General features: G+C 37.0%; 1 protein-coding gene across 1 annotated transcript; it reads right to left on the bottom strand.

Moving 5' to 3' along the window:
* Positions 1–3,637: 3,637 nt before the first annotated feature.
* On the bottom strand, positions 3,638–17,927 carry LOC127646947 (protein ILRUN). The gene is made up of 5 exons (XM_052130939.1): positions 17,649–17,927; positions 16,539–16,693; positions 16,140–16,337; positions 14,201–14,505; positions 3,638–6,683 (listed from the first exon to the last, which is right to left on the bottom strand). The coding sequence occupies exons 1-5, from the start codon at positions 17,804–17,806 to the stop codon at positions 6,648–6,650; spliced, it is 852 nt and encodes a 283-aa protein (XP_051986899.1). The 5' UTR covers positions 17,807–17,927; the 3' UTR covers positions 3,638–6,647.

Genomic DNA, 17,927 nt, shown 5'->3' with positions numbered 1-17,927 from the left:
GTTACCTCTAGCAGCCAACATCAAATTCAAGGCTTGATGACAGTCTGTGGAACAGCTCCCTCTAACTTCAATTCACTACAGCTCTATGTCCCAACTTGCTCTCAAAGGTCAATGAACAAGTGGCGACTGGTGGTCCCGGTCACATAGAGGCAAAGTCTATTTCACGATCATTCACTTTCTCTGTTCCTCTGTGATGGAATGAGCTTCCAACCTCCACACAATCTGCTATACCATCTTAACATTCAAGAACCAGCTAGAAACATATCTGATTAGAGAGCACTTCACAATCCACACTAAACACACTTTTTTTATGCTGTCATATAACATTTTTAGTCATTAAATCTTTGTTGTTGTTTTTTTGTAGAAACTGCTACGAGTCTTAAACGTTTTATATTTGTCAATGACCCACGTATGATTAACATTTCCACTAAACCATTTAATTCTTCATATTAGCTATATAAGGAAAGCTTCAATAACCACAAAAAAACTGTTAGATTACAAGATAGTCAGCACACTTTTTTTCAAATGGTGACAAATAGACGCTCGTGAACAGAAGTCACGTTCGCCTGAGGAGGCAACCATAGCAGTTGTATATGTATGTATATGTGTTAGCTAACTGTTTAGCTAAATATGGACACTAAAAAAGCGGGACGTTGCAGGACATATACCCTCAAACAAAACAAAATGAGTTATCATACCAACACATTATTACACCCAACTGTGTCAATACTGATTCTAAATTTGTGTGTTTACCCCCACACAAGGGAATCACCAATAAGATGCCTTCTTGAAATATACACAATGCAAGTTAAAAGGAAATTTTCATCTTGTGAAATACGCCTATGCAAATGGGCTGCAGGAGTTTGACACTTCCTTGTTTGCAGTTTGTCCTGGTCCTAGAGGCTACATTTACTCTGGCAAATGTTTTTTTAGTAAAAAAACAACAAAAAAAAAAAAGTATTAGAGAAAGATGTTAATCTAAAAAAAAAAAACATTCATTTAATTGACGAAACTCAAGCTCCCCTTGTGACAATCTCTAAGGAAATTCTAAAGCCTAAAAGCCTAAAAAGGAAATTCTCAAAATACAATGGCTATAGTTCATCACCCCATTGTATTACCGGCATGTGGTCTCTTTTGAAAGTATAAGTACGTTTGTAAGTTTGTTGTCCAAATGTCAGAATTAATCAAATAGTTAAAAAGCTCAAATTTATAGTTTTTTGTTTTATCTTTATTAAAACATATATGATGCTGATCATGCTCTATTTCAAATGTAACGAAGATAACTTTAAAACTCAAAATGTTATGAAATGTTTTCCCAAGATAATGTCATGCAATTATGGATGCCTACAGCATTATCCATTAGCATTAGCGCCTTGAATGCAAAGGGCGTAGATACAAGACTAGCAAGTACACCCCCCTCCCCAGGTAAACATGCATCTAGACCCTTGGGTAAACATGACACATTACACATTATCTAATGCATATATCTATCTTACTTACCAATAATAATCGAGTTGTTCTAAATGTTTTTTATTGATCGCATGTGGATTCCCTTTATAGAACGAAGATCCAGGTCCATTATGTAGACAATAAACATATAAAATACCAGAGACCACATGGTCATAATAGACGAACCATATATTTATAGTTTATATACTTACGGTTACATCATTCGTAGTTCTTCATGTGATTGCGCAGTTACCGCTGAGCTCTTTTCGAGCAATTTTCATTTCCGCGGTCAAAGTCGCTTCTCTGATTGGTGGATCTCTCTTCAGGATTATGGGTAGTGTAGTTCTTCAACAATTCAACATGAGATTTAAAATGTTTAAAACTTGTGGCTTCTATAAGAAACAAAGAATATCGCTTAAATACAAAGGGTGAGATTTTCTTGAAGTTAAAACACCTTCTACTATCCCAGTTTAATGTGCAGAGACAACTACATAAAAAAACAGTAATCAGTTCCATTTGTTGCCATTAGTGATGCAGAAATTACACACTTTACCTTTAATAACTTTGAGGCTCATTGGAAGTCTTCATTTGTTAAAAATCTATTTTCTCTATGGATACTGTTGAACTCTATTGTTGACAGTTTAAGCATCGGAATGAGAAATTCTCAATGCTCAGTTTAACTCAAATCAGTGTTTTCACACAAGACTCCATAAACCTCACTCTGATACCACAGAATTTGCCTGCCGCTTCAAATTAACACCAGCCAACACCAGCCAACACAGTGGCTGCGGGTCTCGGGGAAGAGCAGCTGTCAAACCAAGAGGAAATGATTTGCATTTGTTTAAGGGCCTTCGACGATCATACGTGTTTGTCAGGTGGGTAATATTACGATAGTGCCAAGGCAAGTTGCACAAGACAAGATGCGAGCAAATATTTGCCTAAATATAGTCTCCTCGTAAAGATCAACATATCCCAGCCTGGGTAATTAGTTTTAAGAAGGTTGTGTTCTGAAGGGCTATAGCATATCAGGGTTGCCATGTATTGTACTGGAATTCAGATTATGATAAGGACATGATTGCATGGTTTTGATCATAAAAAGGATACAAAAACTGTCTAGTCTTGACAAGTACAATTCTAGTTAATATTGTACTACAAATATAAAGAAATCAAAAAATAAATTAAATTGTATTTTGCATAAAGACAAAAAATATACAAATCTAATTCTTATTATTGTAATGCTAAAGAAAGCCACTTTTGAGTTTGTTTGTCATTCTCACTTTTATAAATGAGGATTTTTATCATGCTAATAAAATACCAATTTGAATCTGCATAAATGAAAGACGTATTACGCATTTTGTACAATTTATATTATATTGAATGCAATATCTAATATATATGAGAATTTTGCATTCATAATTTTCAGTTATTCTGTTTTAATGTTCAATAAAACTTGTTTCGAGATGTTTTTGTGCACTTTGGTAAATAAAATCTACTTTGGGAACCACGGTTCCAAATGTTGTATCTTTGGATTGCTTTACCCTATCACATTTGTATTTCTGGTATTGTTGACCCATTGGAGAACAACACCAAAGTTAATTTAATGACCATCCATACTTACTGTCTAAAAGGTGTAATGCCAAATATGAATAACTGAAAAAAATTATCTATATATATATATATTTTAAGCGCTCATATTTTGTCAGCAGTGCTCCTTCATGAATCTCTGAGCGTGATCAAAATATATTTTCTTCAAACTTTCAAAAAAATAAATAAATCATGCAATTGACAATCTTTGCTATTTTTTTTAAGCTCTTATTTTCGGTTATGCCATTTAAGCATAAAATCCTTAAAAATGCCTTCAGGGTGTAAGGGATTAAAGCAGTTAACAGAGGCTGTCAACCTAAAAAAGAAGACAAAAACACCATAAAAGCAGTCCATATGACTTGCACACTACGTTTCAAAGTTTAAACCTTTTGTGTTCCACGGAAGAAAGTCAAATGGGCAGAGGCGTATGTTAACCAACCCCCCCCCCCCATAATCAAAACAAGCAAGTACAACCCCTCCAATATTTATACCATGATCAATGGAAACATGTAAATGCTTCACATTGCAACCCAGTTCAAGCCAAATCTACGCCCTTGCAAATGGGGTTGAGTAAATGACCCAAACAAAATACTATTTTTTTTCTGTTAATTTAATCATACAAATGTTCAATTTTACATACAGGAAAAGGCTTTTCATACTCTCTTTTTCACTGTGCTATCACAGGACTCTAGTATGCAAACTCTCAGATCAATCATACACCACGCCACGGTGCAGAAAACCCAGCAGATCTTAAAAAAAAAAAAGACAATAATGCAGCAATGAATCAATCACACTTCTCACATGCATAAGCAACACAAAAAGTAGAAATAAAAATCCAGAGTGTAATTACAAATCGAAAGGAGGCTATGAAGTGTGCAGCGCTTGGGATGAGGACATTCAACATGAACAGCTCAAAGACTTGACTGATAAATCAATGACATCATCTAATGAGCCTTCTATGGGCAGAGCACTAGGTGAAGAGTCTTTGTCCGTCCTTGCGGCAATGTGAAATGGCGACCAGCCTCAGAGCATTTACCGCTTTTATGCTTTAACTGCGAGTGAAACTTTTTGGAATATGGAATATTTAAGTCCCTTAAAACACTGCATAGATTAATTGCAATGTAAAAGTGAAGCCACAGCAATACTAAAACTCTGGACGCAATGTTGGTGTCGTTAATGGCGAACTCTGAAACTCGGGAAATTGACAAAAATCACTGACGTGTTAGATTAACGGGACATGATGACACTAATCTGCTTTAGGTTTCTGGGTAATTTGTTTTAACACTTTTACTTTCATTGCATGACCCAACTTGTATCTTATTAAATGGACCAATAAAAAGAACTTTTTTTTTATGATTTGATACATTTGTTTTATAAAGAGTGTAACCTTTGCAGTAAGACAGGGGGAACAAATGGCATTTCAGATATAAATATAAACATCCAAGAAGTTTTCCATCATACCATCAACACAGAGGCACAATTATAAACCAAATAAATTCCACAAATTTTCTTCACGCATTAAAATATTATTTGGAGCTCTTCAGCTCGAAATTAACAATTTTGACATTCAGTGACTATTAAAGATAATTGAAATTAAAGGTATATCTGAGTTAAATGCAAGTTAAGCTCTTACACCAGTTTCTGTGACCACAAAAAAAAGATGAGATGTATCTATGGGGCAAGTGGTCGCCCCTGCACTTTCAATTTCATGTTAATTTAGTCACAATGAAATAACTTCTATTTAACCTGGAATATTCCTTTAATGAACCCATTCCCTCTTTCTCCCACGTTAAAAACCCTCAGCTCATCCTTCATTTAAAACAACTTAACACCATCTTACGTCTAGGTGAATAACAGAAAAATATGACTGGGTAAATATATATCAATGATGTGCTTATGGACTCTTAGGCCAGTAAACAAGGGAACCAAAGTCACATCTCCAGCTTGCTATTATCTGTGATGTATTATTACCAATGGACACCAACATCAGCACGCTATAACTCTGCAGAACAACATAAATGTAAACAAACATGATACCAGCAACAAGATAGTAAGGGCATCTCTGACAACAGCCATCATTTGACTTGTGTGATGGCAGTAGAGTTGCATATTGCAATAAAATGAGGCATAACGTGCTCAAGTATGCATTAATTGTTGCTGTTGGATCCAAAAGAAGGTTTTGAGAACACTTATGTAGTGGATGTTTGAGATTTTGAAATTTACCAATTCAACCTCCAAGTAGGCACATTGACCTTTATTTACTTGAAACTGCTGAGCTTGTAAAAGAACATTGATGTAACTTATAAAACTACTTAACAAGCTTTAATTTGTTGATGGCTTTTGCGCATGGTTGGAACACTCGCACGCACACACATTTGAGTGAATCTCACAAAACCTGTCAAGAACATGTCCCAGTCATATTTCACCCCAAAATCAAGAGAAATGAATTATATTTCGCATGAAGAAAATAAAGCCTATGTTTAGGACCATTAATCTGTTTTACATTGTGACATTATTTTCATGACGAATAAGCATTTCCCTTTTAATAAACATTCATTTTAGCAATGTGAAAAAATGATTTATATTTATATCATGAAGTATTTACACATCATGGTAGTATTTGATGTACTGCTTTTAATTTATATGATAAACATGGTACTTGAGTATAATAGGATGTCCCAAATAATTATGCATTTTTAAGATATGAGCAATCGAATATAGTGGCCCTGTTTTTTCTTTTAGGCCACCCTGTATATACTGTAATAAAGTAAAATATTACTGTATTACTGTAATGAAAATCAACTTTGAGAATAATATGGACTTTTTAAAAAAAGAACTCGGTAATTCGAATTTTGGTGTAAATGTGCCTAAATGTCATGAAAATGATTTTCAAAAGCCTTAATGGTTCACCAGTTCTTATTACTGTAATGTGTCAATAATAATAATAATAAATGATTACCATTTCAGTAATGCAAAAAAAAAAAATATAGAAATGTATACATTATGGTAGTATTTGTTGTACTGCATTTAATAATAATAATAATAAACATTGTACTATGGTATTATTTTACACTACTTAGAATAGAGAAAAACGATGTTCGGTAAAAAAACATTTTCCAAAAATGTGTTTAAATGTCATGAAATTAACGTTACAATGCAAATAATCATAATAGTCCTAAATAGGCTTCTTTTTCTTACGCAAAATGTCCTTTCTTTTGATTTTAGGGAGACATGTGACAAACATGTTTCCGTTTGATTCACTCATTCATTTTTCTGTTCACCCATCCTGGATCTGTTTCGAGCACACACACATTCATCTGAATTTACTGCTGTTATGTGACAATATAATCAAAATCTGTGTATTTTCATCTCTCTTTAGGATTCTAGCACTCATCTAAATCTAGCATTCACACATGCGGAACTCGGGTGTCAGTGTTGGTTGAATATCGATTTGGAGCCGAACAGAATTGTCCACAATTTAAAGTGATGTTGAGATGCATCAGGGGGGAGGGAGGGTCACCAAGTCTTTAGAATAAATCTATTCCTCCTCTCACTGAACCCCAGAAAAGGGCAAAAGCAGCAGCTCCAATGAGCTACCAGGTGGATTCCGTTCCTTAAGACTGTCCGAACGGGAAGGGTCCATTAATGCCCTGTGGATAAAGAGAGAGAGTGAGAAAGATCTAATAACAGAAAAACTCACACTGGAGAGAACTCATTTTTGCAATGCATTTGCTGTAATAATTTGTGGCAAATCAACAGTGACACGTTTCACACATTTCAGCTCACAAGTTGGCATGGTACTCCATCTTGTGGTGAGAGGTTACCTGTCTCACTAGCCTCTTCAAAAGTCACAGCTGTGCCAATCATACTTTTAAACACTTCACAAACTCAGGATGGTGTACTTTTACTTTGAACAAGGCGATTGAGCTAAAGAAGTTACGAATCACAATATCTTCAACTTTTTAACAATATATTTCTCAATATTTATGTATTTGGTTTGAAATGGTATGTATTTTAATTGGAGAAAATGTTCAACCAATGTACCACTTTAATTATGAATTACATTCTAAATTAATGTAAGACCTAAAACACAGTAAGTTGTTAAACATATTCACAAACTGTTTTTCTATCATCAAATTTTCATCGTCAGATCGAAGCATTGCATTTTACACCCTTAACAACGGTCAATATAATCACAGGGATGCAAAAAACTCATCTTTCAGCTTAAGTTACCTTTTTTAAAGCTAAATAAAACAATCAAATCAGCTAAAAATATTTATCTAGAACACCTGCAATGACATTCTCACCTTTTTCACCTCTCATGAATTTGCATCTCTGTAACCAGAAACTGACCCAAAAAAATAGGCTTAACCCATAGCAAGATTATTAGCAAACAACTTACATAATTAATTACAAGTTCACAAGTCTAGCTCGCTGCTAACCAGAGCCCTATAACATGAAGTCGGTTTTAATGGCTAGCCAGTTAAGTTTCAGTATAGTTTGCATAAAACCTGGGTATTAGGTACCATGAAGATGGGTTGGCTTTTACCGGTGTTCATCACCATAGTAACTTGGGCTACACGGCTAACCTGCTCCATAGCATGTTTTGTTCTGGGTAACAGATCGCTATCAGATGCTGAACCAGAGATATTCTACACGAAGATATCAACTTCCATGTTTTTAACATTGTAGCGAGCGTAACAGTCAACTTGTATCATGTAAGTCTTCTCTGGTCAATCATATAACGGCTGACGTCAATGGACCACGTTAAGAGTTATATGACAGTTTTCGGTGCACTTTTTCTTGTGGTAGATTTTGAGATATATCTATTGTGCTGTGAAAAATTATTTGCCCCATTCTGATTTCTTCTGTTTTTGTGTATATACACTAATATACATATAAACACATTCAAACTAAATTGTTTCAAAAATTCAAACAAAATCTAGGCAATATGATTAAATACAAAATACAGTTTATAAATGATAATGTTATACATTGAAGCAAAACAAAAAGTTATCCAATACCAACTTTGTGAAAAAGTATTTGCCCCCTTAGTTACTAAACTGCATTCATAATGGGCTTCTGCTGGACTTGACACACCCAGACCTGATTACCAACAGCCATGTTCAATCTAATAAACACCTAAATATACGTTTTTCAGCAGCATGAAGTTGGCTAAAATATCTCACCTAGTAGCACACTATGCCAAGGTTGAAAGCAATTCCAGAAAGGATGAGGAAAAAGGTGATTGAAATACATCAGTCTGAAGGGTCACAAAGCTATTTCAAAGGCTCTGGGACTCCAAAGAACCACAGTGAGAGTCATTATCTCCAAATGGAGAAAACTTGGCAAAGTAGTGACCCTTCCCAGAAGTGGCAGACCTTCCAAAATTCCTCCAAGAGCACAGCGACAACTCAACCAGGAAGTCACAAAAAAGCCAAGGACAACACCCAAGGAACTGCAGGCCTCTCTCGCATCAACAAAGGTCACTGTTCATGACTCCACTAGAAAGACACTGGCCAAAAATGGCTTCCAAGAAGAACATTGAGGCTCATCTGAATTTTGTCAAAACGCACCTTGATGATCCTTTTGGGAGAATATTATGTGGACTGATGAGTCGAAAATGGAACTGTTTTGAAGACAGGGGTCCTGCTACATCTGGCATAAATCACACAGAATTGAACAAAAAGAACTTCATAACTACAGTCAAGCGTGGTGGTGGGTGTGTGATGGTGTGGGGATGCTTTGCTGCTTCAGGGCCAGGGTGACTTGCAATCACTGAGGGAAACATAAATTCTGCTCTCTACTAGAAAATCCTAAAGGAGAATGTCTGGCCATCAGTCCTTGAGTTAAAGCTCATGCGCAACTGGATAATGCAGCAAGATAATGATCCAATGCATAGGAGTAAGTCCACCTCTGAATGCTCAAAAGAAGCATAATTCAAGTTTTGGAGTGGCCTAGTCATAGTCCTGACTTGAACCTGATTGAGACGCTGTGGCAGGACCTTAAATGGCAGTTCATGCTCGAAAACCCTCCAATGCGGCTGAACTAAAGCAGATCTGCAAAGAAGAGTTGGCCAAAATTCCACCACAGCGTTGTGAAAGACTGATCTACAGTTATAGGAAGTGTTTGGTTGCAGTTGTTGCTACTAAAGGTGACACAACCAGCTATTAAGTTTAAGGGGAAGTTAGTTTTTCACATGGGTGATATAGGTGTTTGATAACGTTTTTTAAATAAACAAAATATTTATTTAAAAAAAACAAATACTAGATGTAGACCGAAATATATGTTTTTAACAATTAATCGGTGCTGATAGTTGATTTTTGGAACTATCGTAATCTACAAAAATCTGTCGATAGTTGCAGATTGTATTTTTTATCATTTAGTAATTTCAAAATAAGAGGTGTGTTTCGGGCTTGTTTATACTTAAATCCCATGTTACGCACCAAATCTTCATTTTTCTAGTTATTATTGGGATTTTGGTTGAATGAAAAAATGCATCTGGGATTTTCTTAATTTTGGACTCTTTTCTTTGCCCGCCATAGTAAAGAAAGGATAAGAAAAAAACTATCAGCCGATTAATCTGTTATCAGCCTTTCCCACCACCTTAGTTATCGCATCGGCAAAATCTGTAGACCTCTAAAATATACGACTCATTATTGCACAACAATTATTGCATACAGTATTCCAAATGCTCACTTTTAATTATTAAACAGTAGCCTATATTAATGTTTAATATTAATTTGATATTAAGCTTTCCATTTATATAAAAAGTTTTATATTTTAAATAAAGCTTTAGGTTTTAAAATGTATTCTTGTTGTTAACCTATATGAATTCATGTTAGTATTGATATATCATCTGTTTTATATTTTTTAATATATTCAGAATTGGTTTCCAGAAGTCCTCAAGCTCTTGCAGCAGACATAGTTTATTCTCGCTTTTAAATGTCTTTAATTCCTTCATAATTGTTCAGTAATCCCTTGTGCAGAAATCTTGGTGATTTCATGGTGATCACTGTGCATTGTCAATGCATTTTAATTTGTCAAATTCTGAAAACAATCTCTTGTTGTACTGTTTAACTGTATTCAAATTCTATACATTTTCATAATGATTAACCTTCTGCTGCTGACAGTTCTACTCTGCCGTCATTGAGTCTGTCCTGTGTTCATCTATAACTGTCTGGTTTGGTTCAAGCATCAAATCAGACAGAAGGAAACTACAACGGACAGTAAGGACTGCTGAGAGGATTGGTGTCCCACTGCCCACCCTCCAAGACCTGTACGTCTCCACAGTGAGGAAACATGCAGGTAGAATCACTCTAAACCCCACACACCCTGCCCACTCCCTCTTTGAACTGTTACCTTCTGGCCGGTGCTACAGAGCACAAAGCGCAAGGACATCCAGCCACAAGAACAATTTTTACCCTCAGGCCATTTTCATCATGAACAATTAAACTGCCTTCAGGAATCCCCATAGTACAATAATGTAAATAAATATCTCATGCATATATGTAATTCACATATTTAATTCAATAACTGTAAATACCCCTAACTTGCACATGTACATATGCCATTCTGTTATATGTCCTATTATTTTTATGACTATTTATACTCTTACCTTGTTTTATATTCTGTGTCTGACTGTAATGTTCTGTGTGCACTTGTTTCTACCATCACCAAAAACAAAATCCTTGTGTATGTGAGAACACATGGCAATAAAGCTCATTCTGATACAGTAGAGAGGTAAACCCTGCTGAGTCTTGGGAGAAGTGAATCCCGCTCTCTCTCTCTCTCTCTCTATGCGTCAAGCGACTGGTAGTTTGCGTAGCCAAACCTAGTGCAAGGAATGTGGGCGGTTCGTTGAGCGTGCCATCTGAGGCAGAGACTACGCAATTGGCTGTTCGCAGCAAACGTCACTCATTCATGTAAACGCACGCGTGAACTAATCTTTAACTCCAGATCAAAGCCTGAGTTGACAGAGAAAGTTGATGAGCAGCATCATGGTAGCAATTAAGCCTGATTGGATTGGTTTGGTTTTATCAACTCGAAACCAATCCTGTAACCCTGAGTTTTTCAACTAGCTTGATGGTATAGGCCACAGTTAACATTGACTGGGTATTCAATAGCAGTGGGGCTTGCATTGTATTTCCAAAATATAACAGATCACAATTCAAAAAAGTGAATAGTAATATATATAAAATAGAAATGGGGTCTGGAATATGATAAATGGCTATTGTATCACACGTGCACGGAATGAGGAAAGGAGTAACCAAATGTGGGGAGTCATCGCAATGCGATTTTTTTTTCAAGTTAGCTGTCACAAAACACAGGGCAGGGAACAAAAAGGTGACATGTGTTTTTGGAAAGGAAAAGGCCATTCGTGCCGCGACATATGCGCGATTAAACAAAAGTCAGTACATTGAGAGTTACAAAGGTATGACTTCTGGCATGAGAGAAAGATTTAAGAGGGTGGTGGAAAAAAACTTGATGATCTTGGTATTCTGGACTGAATCAGGCACCTAACTTGGCCTAACTTTTCTTTTAAAATAAGACCAAAATGTTTTATACCATGTTCACAAATGTGGAATGTTGAGATACTAGTGAATAGTAATAGTTTTTTATCCTGACATACAGCTCACACTAAGGACAAGGTGATATACTGAATACTTCCAATATATTCCCAACGATTTTGTCGGTGATACAACAATTAGCAACATCTTGAATATAGCAATGATTTTAAAGAAACCTAAGTTTGGGGCCTGGGTAGCTCAGCAAGTAAAGACGCTGACTACACCACTGGAGTCGCGAGTTCGAATCCAGGGTGTGCTGAGTGACTTCAGCCAGGTTTCCTAAGCAACCCAAGTGGCCCGGTTGCTAGGGAGGGTAGATTAACATGGGGCAACCTCATTGTGGTTACTATAATGTGTAGTTCTCGTTTTCGGTGGGGCATGTCATGAGTTGTGTGGGGCTTTACTGCATTTTATCATTTTAAGCCATTTCAGAGCAAACAAATACCACGTTATATGTCGAATAGTCAAAACAAGTCTTAAAAGGAACATACGGGTTCAATACAAGTTAAGCTCAGTCGACAGCATTTGTGGCATAATGATAATTACCACAGAAATTAATTTCGACTCATCCCTCATTTTCTTAAAAAAAAAAAAAAAAGAAGCAAAAATCAAGGTTACAGTGAGACAATGGAAGTGAATGGGGCCAATTTTTGAGGGTTTAAAACCAGAAATGTGAAATGTCATAATAATAGTAGAGAGAATTATTTATTTGAGCTTTTATTTCTTTCATCACATTCCCTGTGGGTCAGAAGTTTACATACACTTTGTTAGTATTTGGTAGCACTGCCTTTAAATTGCTTGGGTCAAACATTTTGGGTAGCCTTCCACAAGCTTCTCACAACAAGTTGTTGGAATTTTGGCCCATTCCTCCAGACAAAACTGGTGTAACGGAGTCAGGTTTGTAGGCTTTTTCAGTTCTGCCAAAATTTGATTGAGGTCAGGGCTTTGTGATGGCCACTCCAATATCTTGACTGTTGTCCTTAAGCCAGAACTTTGGAGGTATGCTTGTGGTCACTGTCCATTTGGAAGACCCATTTGCAAACAAGCTTTACCTTCCTGGCTGATGTCTTGAGACGTTGCTTCCACATAATTTTCCTTCCTCATGATGCCATCTATTTTGTGAAGAACACCAATCTCTCTTGTAGCAAAGCACCCCCACAACATGATGCTGCCACCCCATGTGCTGGGATGGACGACTTCAAGCCTCACCCTTTTTCCTCCAAACATAATGATGGTCATTATGGCCAAACAGTTAAATTATTTGTTTCATCAGACCAGAGGACATTTCACCAAAAAGTAAGATCTTTGTCCCCATGTGCACAGGCAAACTGCAGTCTGGCTTTTTTATGGCGGTTTTGGAGCAGTGGCTTCTTCCTTGCCGAGCAGCCTTTCAAGTTATGTCGATATAGGACTCGTTTTACTGTGGATATAGATACTTGTCTACCTTTTTCCTCCAACATCTTCACAAGGTCCTTTGCTGTTGTTCCGGGATTGATTTGCACTTTTCTCACCAAACTACTTTGATCTCTAGGAGACAGAATGCATCTCCTTCCTGAGCGGTATGATGGCTGCATGGTCCCATGGTGTTTATATTGCGTACTATTGTTTGTACAGATGAACGTGGTACCTTCAGGTGTTTGGAAATTGCTCCCAAGGATGAACCAGACTTGTGGAGGTCCACAATTTTTTTTTCCTGATGTCTTGGCTGATTTCTTTTGATTTTCCCATGATGTCAAGCAAAAGAGTTTGAAGGTAGGCCTTCAAATAAATCCACAGGTACACCTCCAATTCAGTAAACCTTCTATCAAAAGCTAATTGGCTAATTGTCTAAAGACTTGACATAATATTCTGGAATTTTCCAAGCTGGTTAAAGGCACAGTTAACATGGTGTATGGAAACTTCGGACCCACTGGAATTGTGATCAATTAAAAGTGAAACAATCTGTCTGTAAACAATTGTTGGAAACATTATTAGTGTCATACAAAAAGCAGAAGTCCTAAACAACTTGCCAAAACTATAGTCTGCTAATATTAAATCTGCGGAGTGGTTAAAAAATTTGTTATTAATGACTTCAACTTAAGTGCATGTAAACTTCTGACTTCAACTGAACATTAATTCTTCAGTTAATACTAGTGTATTATTTGAGCTGTAAAGTTGTTTAAATCGTCATTACAGTCGTTTTAGGATTTAAGATTTTGTTGACTTTACATCGTCATGCAAAGATGTTGTAAACTTGGCTATAACTTTTAACAGAAAAGATTAATACGGGATTTTATCACACTAAAATTATGTTAACACGCATATTGTTTAGGTCTTCTGGCTAAACTTTTGAAACAGTGAGTATTTTAACGTTTACAGATTGGCCCCCATTCACTTACATTGTAGGTGCCTCACTGTAACCCAGATATTTGCTTTTTTAAAGGATGGACATTTTGCTAACCAATATTATGCCACAAATGCTGTCTATTGAGCTTAACTTGTATTGAACCCTTCACATTCCATTAAAAAATATTGAGAAATTATATTTTTAGCTATATCTTTCAGCCTTATTTCACATACATACATTGGTATTCAAGTCAAAATAACTGCATACGTACCTGGCTGTAAGTCACTACTGATAAGTTGTTTTGGAGACCATTTGGTGTAATATTTACAGAGCTGTGATTGAGTCCATTTTGATCTTGCTGAATGGAGTCCAGAGGGGCCTCCCAGGGGCCCCCGGGGTCTTTTAGATTATCTTCATTGGTGTCCTGCTTGTTCTTCTGTGGTGAGGCAAAGGGGTTGAAGTCTCCCTCCAGACTGCGGTGTGGCTGCGTGTTGAACTCCGTCTCGAAGGAGGACAGCTGCTGTGTGACGCCCAGCAGACCTCCCTCCTCCACACTCAAAATCACCCAGATCACATCTGCACAAAATGGAGAACGAGGTGAGTAACATTTCCTTCAAGTCACCAAAAATGGTTGTAGAACTTAAGGCCCAGGCACACTACGTACGACATAAAAACGAGCAGGTGTAACATAATTTAGAAAGAAAATCTAAACTGGCCAAAACAAAGATGTTTTTGAGTTTGTTTCGGTAGTTTGTAACATTTCAAAATGACGAAATTCCATGAAAACTTTGTTCCGGATGCTAAACACTTTCTTACTGCCATTGGTCAGGTCATCAGTAGGTGTGACCTGGAGCTCCACCCACTTTGAGGCAGACAGACTTTTCAATTACATGGTTCAGTCAGTTAAGATCAGTCAACATGAACAGACCAACGTGCAGAGTTATTAGTGAACAAACTTACCTACAATCAGTTACGTAGAGACATTTTCCAAGAACTTGCCGTGCAATTTTGTTTATTTAATCAGTCTACAAAAGGAATCAAATCTACTCAAAACTCATGTTGTTTCATGTGCTGCTTCACTCATGTTCGGTCTACAGCGAATTATTATACTTATTATTATACTTTTGTCTTTATTCTGCCCATTAACACTCTTTTATACACCCATCTTTGCAGTAGTATCAGTGTCATCATAAATTACAATGACAGAGCGTAATCAGCGCATAGTATGGCCATGTATAGCATGCCAGAAGATTAGCGCCATGAATGTAGAATGTAAACATGACAAATTACACATTGGCTGCATCCAAATCATTGAATGCGATTTGCAGCCTAATCAGTTAATGGTTTAACCAACAGTGTTTTTGAATGAATGGAACTCTTAAGGAAACTGGTCTCAGAACAGTATAAATAGTACCTTAATTACATCCTACCTCTGTATACAGCTTCTGAAAGCAGAATTTTCTAGTTTTCTGATGCAGTTGAAATCTACTGCATATCTATTACTTTAAATCATCATCGAGTAGTTTAAAAAGCTCCTTTTACTGATCTCTTTTGAATTCTACTCGAATCTACTAGAATGAGGCATGAAGCCATTTATAACACATTTTAAAGTCACATTAGTTAAGGTTTTACGTGTAGTCTTTTGAATCCTCATATTTACATGCCCTTCTAAATGCCTCCCACAGCAGCGTGGTGGGTGTCTGAATGTCCAAAACCAGTATACCATTGCTCAGCTGAATTTTTAACTTCTTTTGGCTCTGAGCAAAGAAGCACTTCGCCATGAGTATGCCGAAACCTTATTGGACATGTTCGGAATTTCATACCTCTTTGGCAGTATTTAGTATGTATACTGTGTGCAGCTGTAGCATACTACTGTTTGAAAATGTTTACCGATACATACTGTTTAACATAATTTTTTTTTTTTTTAATACTAGGCACTAAACAATATATACTCACAGTATGCAGAAAATCACATATATAGTATGGAGACATACACTAAGAGCTTGCTTGTGAACATTAGGCTTTATTCATGAAAATTGAGCAGAGCAAGTTTCTGCGTTAATTGTTCAGAAACACATTTGTACATGAATTGTTCCATTCGATTTAATGGGACAATTTTCATATAGGTTTAGTTACAATTTAAAAAGAAATCTGTTCTCGTGTTTCATGAAGAAGGCCATTGACTGTTGTTTTTATCATTACTGCCTTACCTCCATAGAAAAGTCCTGTGGCCATACACATTCTCCACTGGCCCTGATACATGCCAGGAACGGCTGGACTGCGCATCTGCACGCTCACATCAGAGATCTCCTGAGGGTCCAGAGACCGCACCATCACCATGTTCACATGACCAAACTGATCCCCACCAACATACTTCAGGCACACACCTGGTGGCCATGACTCTGCACCTGTAATGCACACAGACATTCAAGTTTAGCAGAGCAGAGGATAGTTTAATCCTATTTTGACAATATTATCAAAATCACTGTTAATCTAGCTTCTTATCCTAACAGTGATTAGCCATAACTATAGTAACAGTATAGCACAGCCTCTCATACCTTTTGCTTAGTAAAACTTCACTCTTTTGAAGACACCTAGAAAACACACACCTGTGTTTTGTATCCTCCATGTCTTAGTGAACTGTGTGTTCGGAGGAACTGACTCCCCTTCTCCAATTGTCACATCTTCCACAAAAGACATTGACGGTGTGTTGATGTTTGGACTCTCGAAGTCATAATATGCACCAATAGCTGCTTGAAGGTTCCTGATAAGACAGACAAATCAACAAGGCAGGTTTAATGACACTGAATAATAAAGAGCACGGTACCATGACCATAGTATTAATATGGTATTCATTCAGTACAGCGGCATCTATCAAAGTTTTTAATTTAATTTAACCATGTAAACTACTTTTAACAAGTTTGCACATGTCTCATTTGCTATTATTACATTTGTGTATATTGGCTTTATAGCTGTAGGAATTTTACAGATCAAACTAATGTTCCAAACAAATAAGAGGGACAAACTTGTGTTAGTCTGGGTGCGAGATGAAAGTACTCTAGTTCATTACGTAATGAGCAAAAACTTTACAACAGTCCTCTCCTTGTTAGTAAACACGCTTTTTACGCAAACATGAAACAAAATATATATATTTTTTTTACATACAAACTAGACACTTTAAATATTGTTATTTAAAGTGTCTAGTGCTCACTGGCAATAAGAAAAACGGAATCCATTTGAGTCGTGACTGAGCAACATTAAACGTCCGTGTATCAAAACATATTAAGCTCCCTATCTAGACAGCATTTTTGGGCATAGTAAGCGCCTAAAGATGGCCAAAAAATTTGCCTAGATAGGGAGCTCGCTAGGTTTTGAGCCATCGTCAACGTAGTAGTGAACTGCTACTACAAACAAGCTGCATGGTTGTCAACTGATACAAATAAAACAAACAATATAATTAAATGCAATATTTGAGCAAAATGTTTTAAAAGAACGTACTCATCTAAAACATGACTTTTACACCTCATATTGAGCGAAACCCACACATTTGCTGGCCATTAGCGTGTCTCTTTCGCTTCAGATCCATTTAAACTCAACACAGTAGTCATTTCATTGCTATTTCTGACTTTTAAATGATTAGAAATAAGGAAACTGCAACAGAAAGCTCTGACACAAGGCCCAGCACTCCCACTAGGCCGCGGTCCAATCCCCGGACTCACCAGTTGGTCATGTCCAGGAAGAAGGCGCAGCCAGCCGGGTTGAGTTGGAAACCCAGCAGCCTCTGGAACTCCGAGATGAGGACATCTTTATCCGTGGTGCCCATGCAGCTGAATTTTTGCATGAGCTCCGGATCCAGGTCTATGTCCATGCCCTCCATGAGCACGCGGCTGTCCCGGGGCAGGAACGGGGGAAACGTTTTAATTTAGTCCGAGGCCTTCTCCAGTCATAACAAGCGACCGACAACAAGCTCAGTACGCATGGCTGCGGGCGGGCGGGGC

This window comes from Xyrauchen texanus, chromosome 7 (assembly GCF_025860055.1).
Source record: "Xyrauchen texanus isolate HMW12.3.18 chromosome 7, RBS_HiC_50CHRs, whole genome shotgun sequence".
Taxonomy (NCBI): domain Eukaryota; kingdom Metazoa; phylum Chordata; class Actinopteri; order Cypriniformes; family Catostomidae; genus Xyrauchen; species Xyrauchen texanus.
This window is presented reverse-complemented; position numbering and strand designations above follow the sequence as displayed.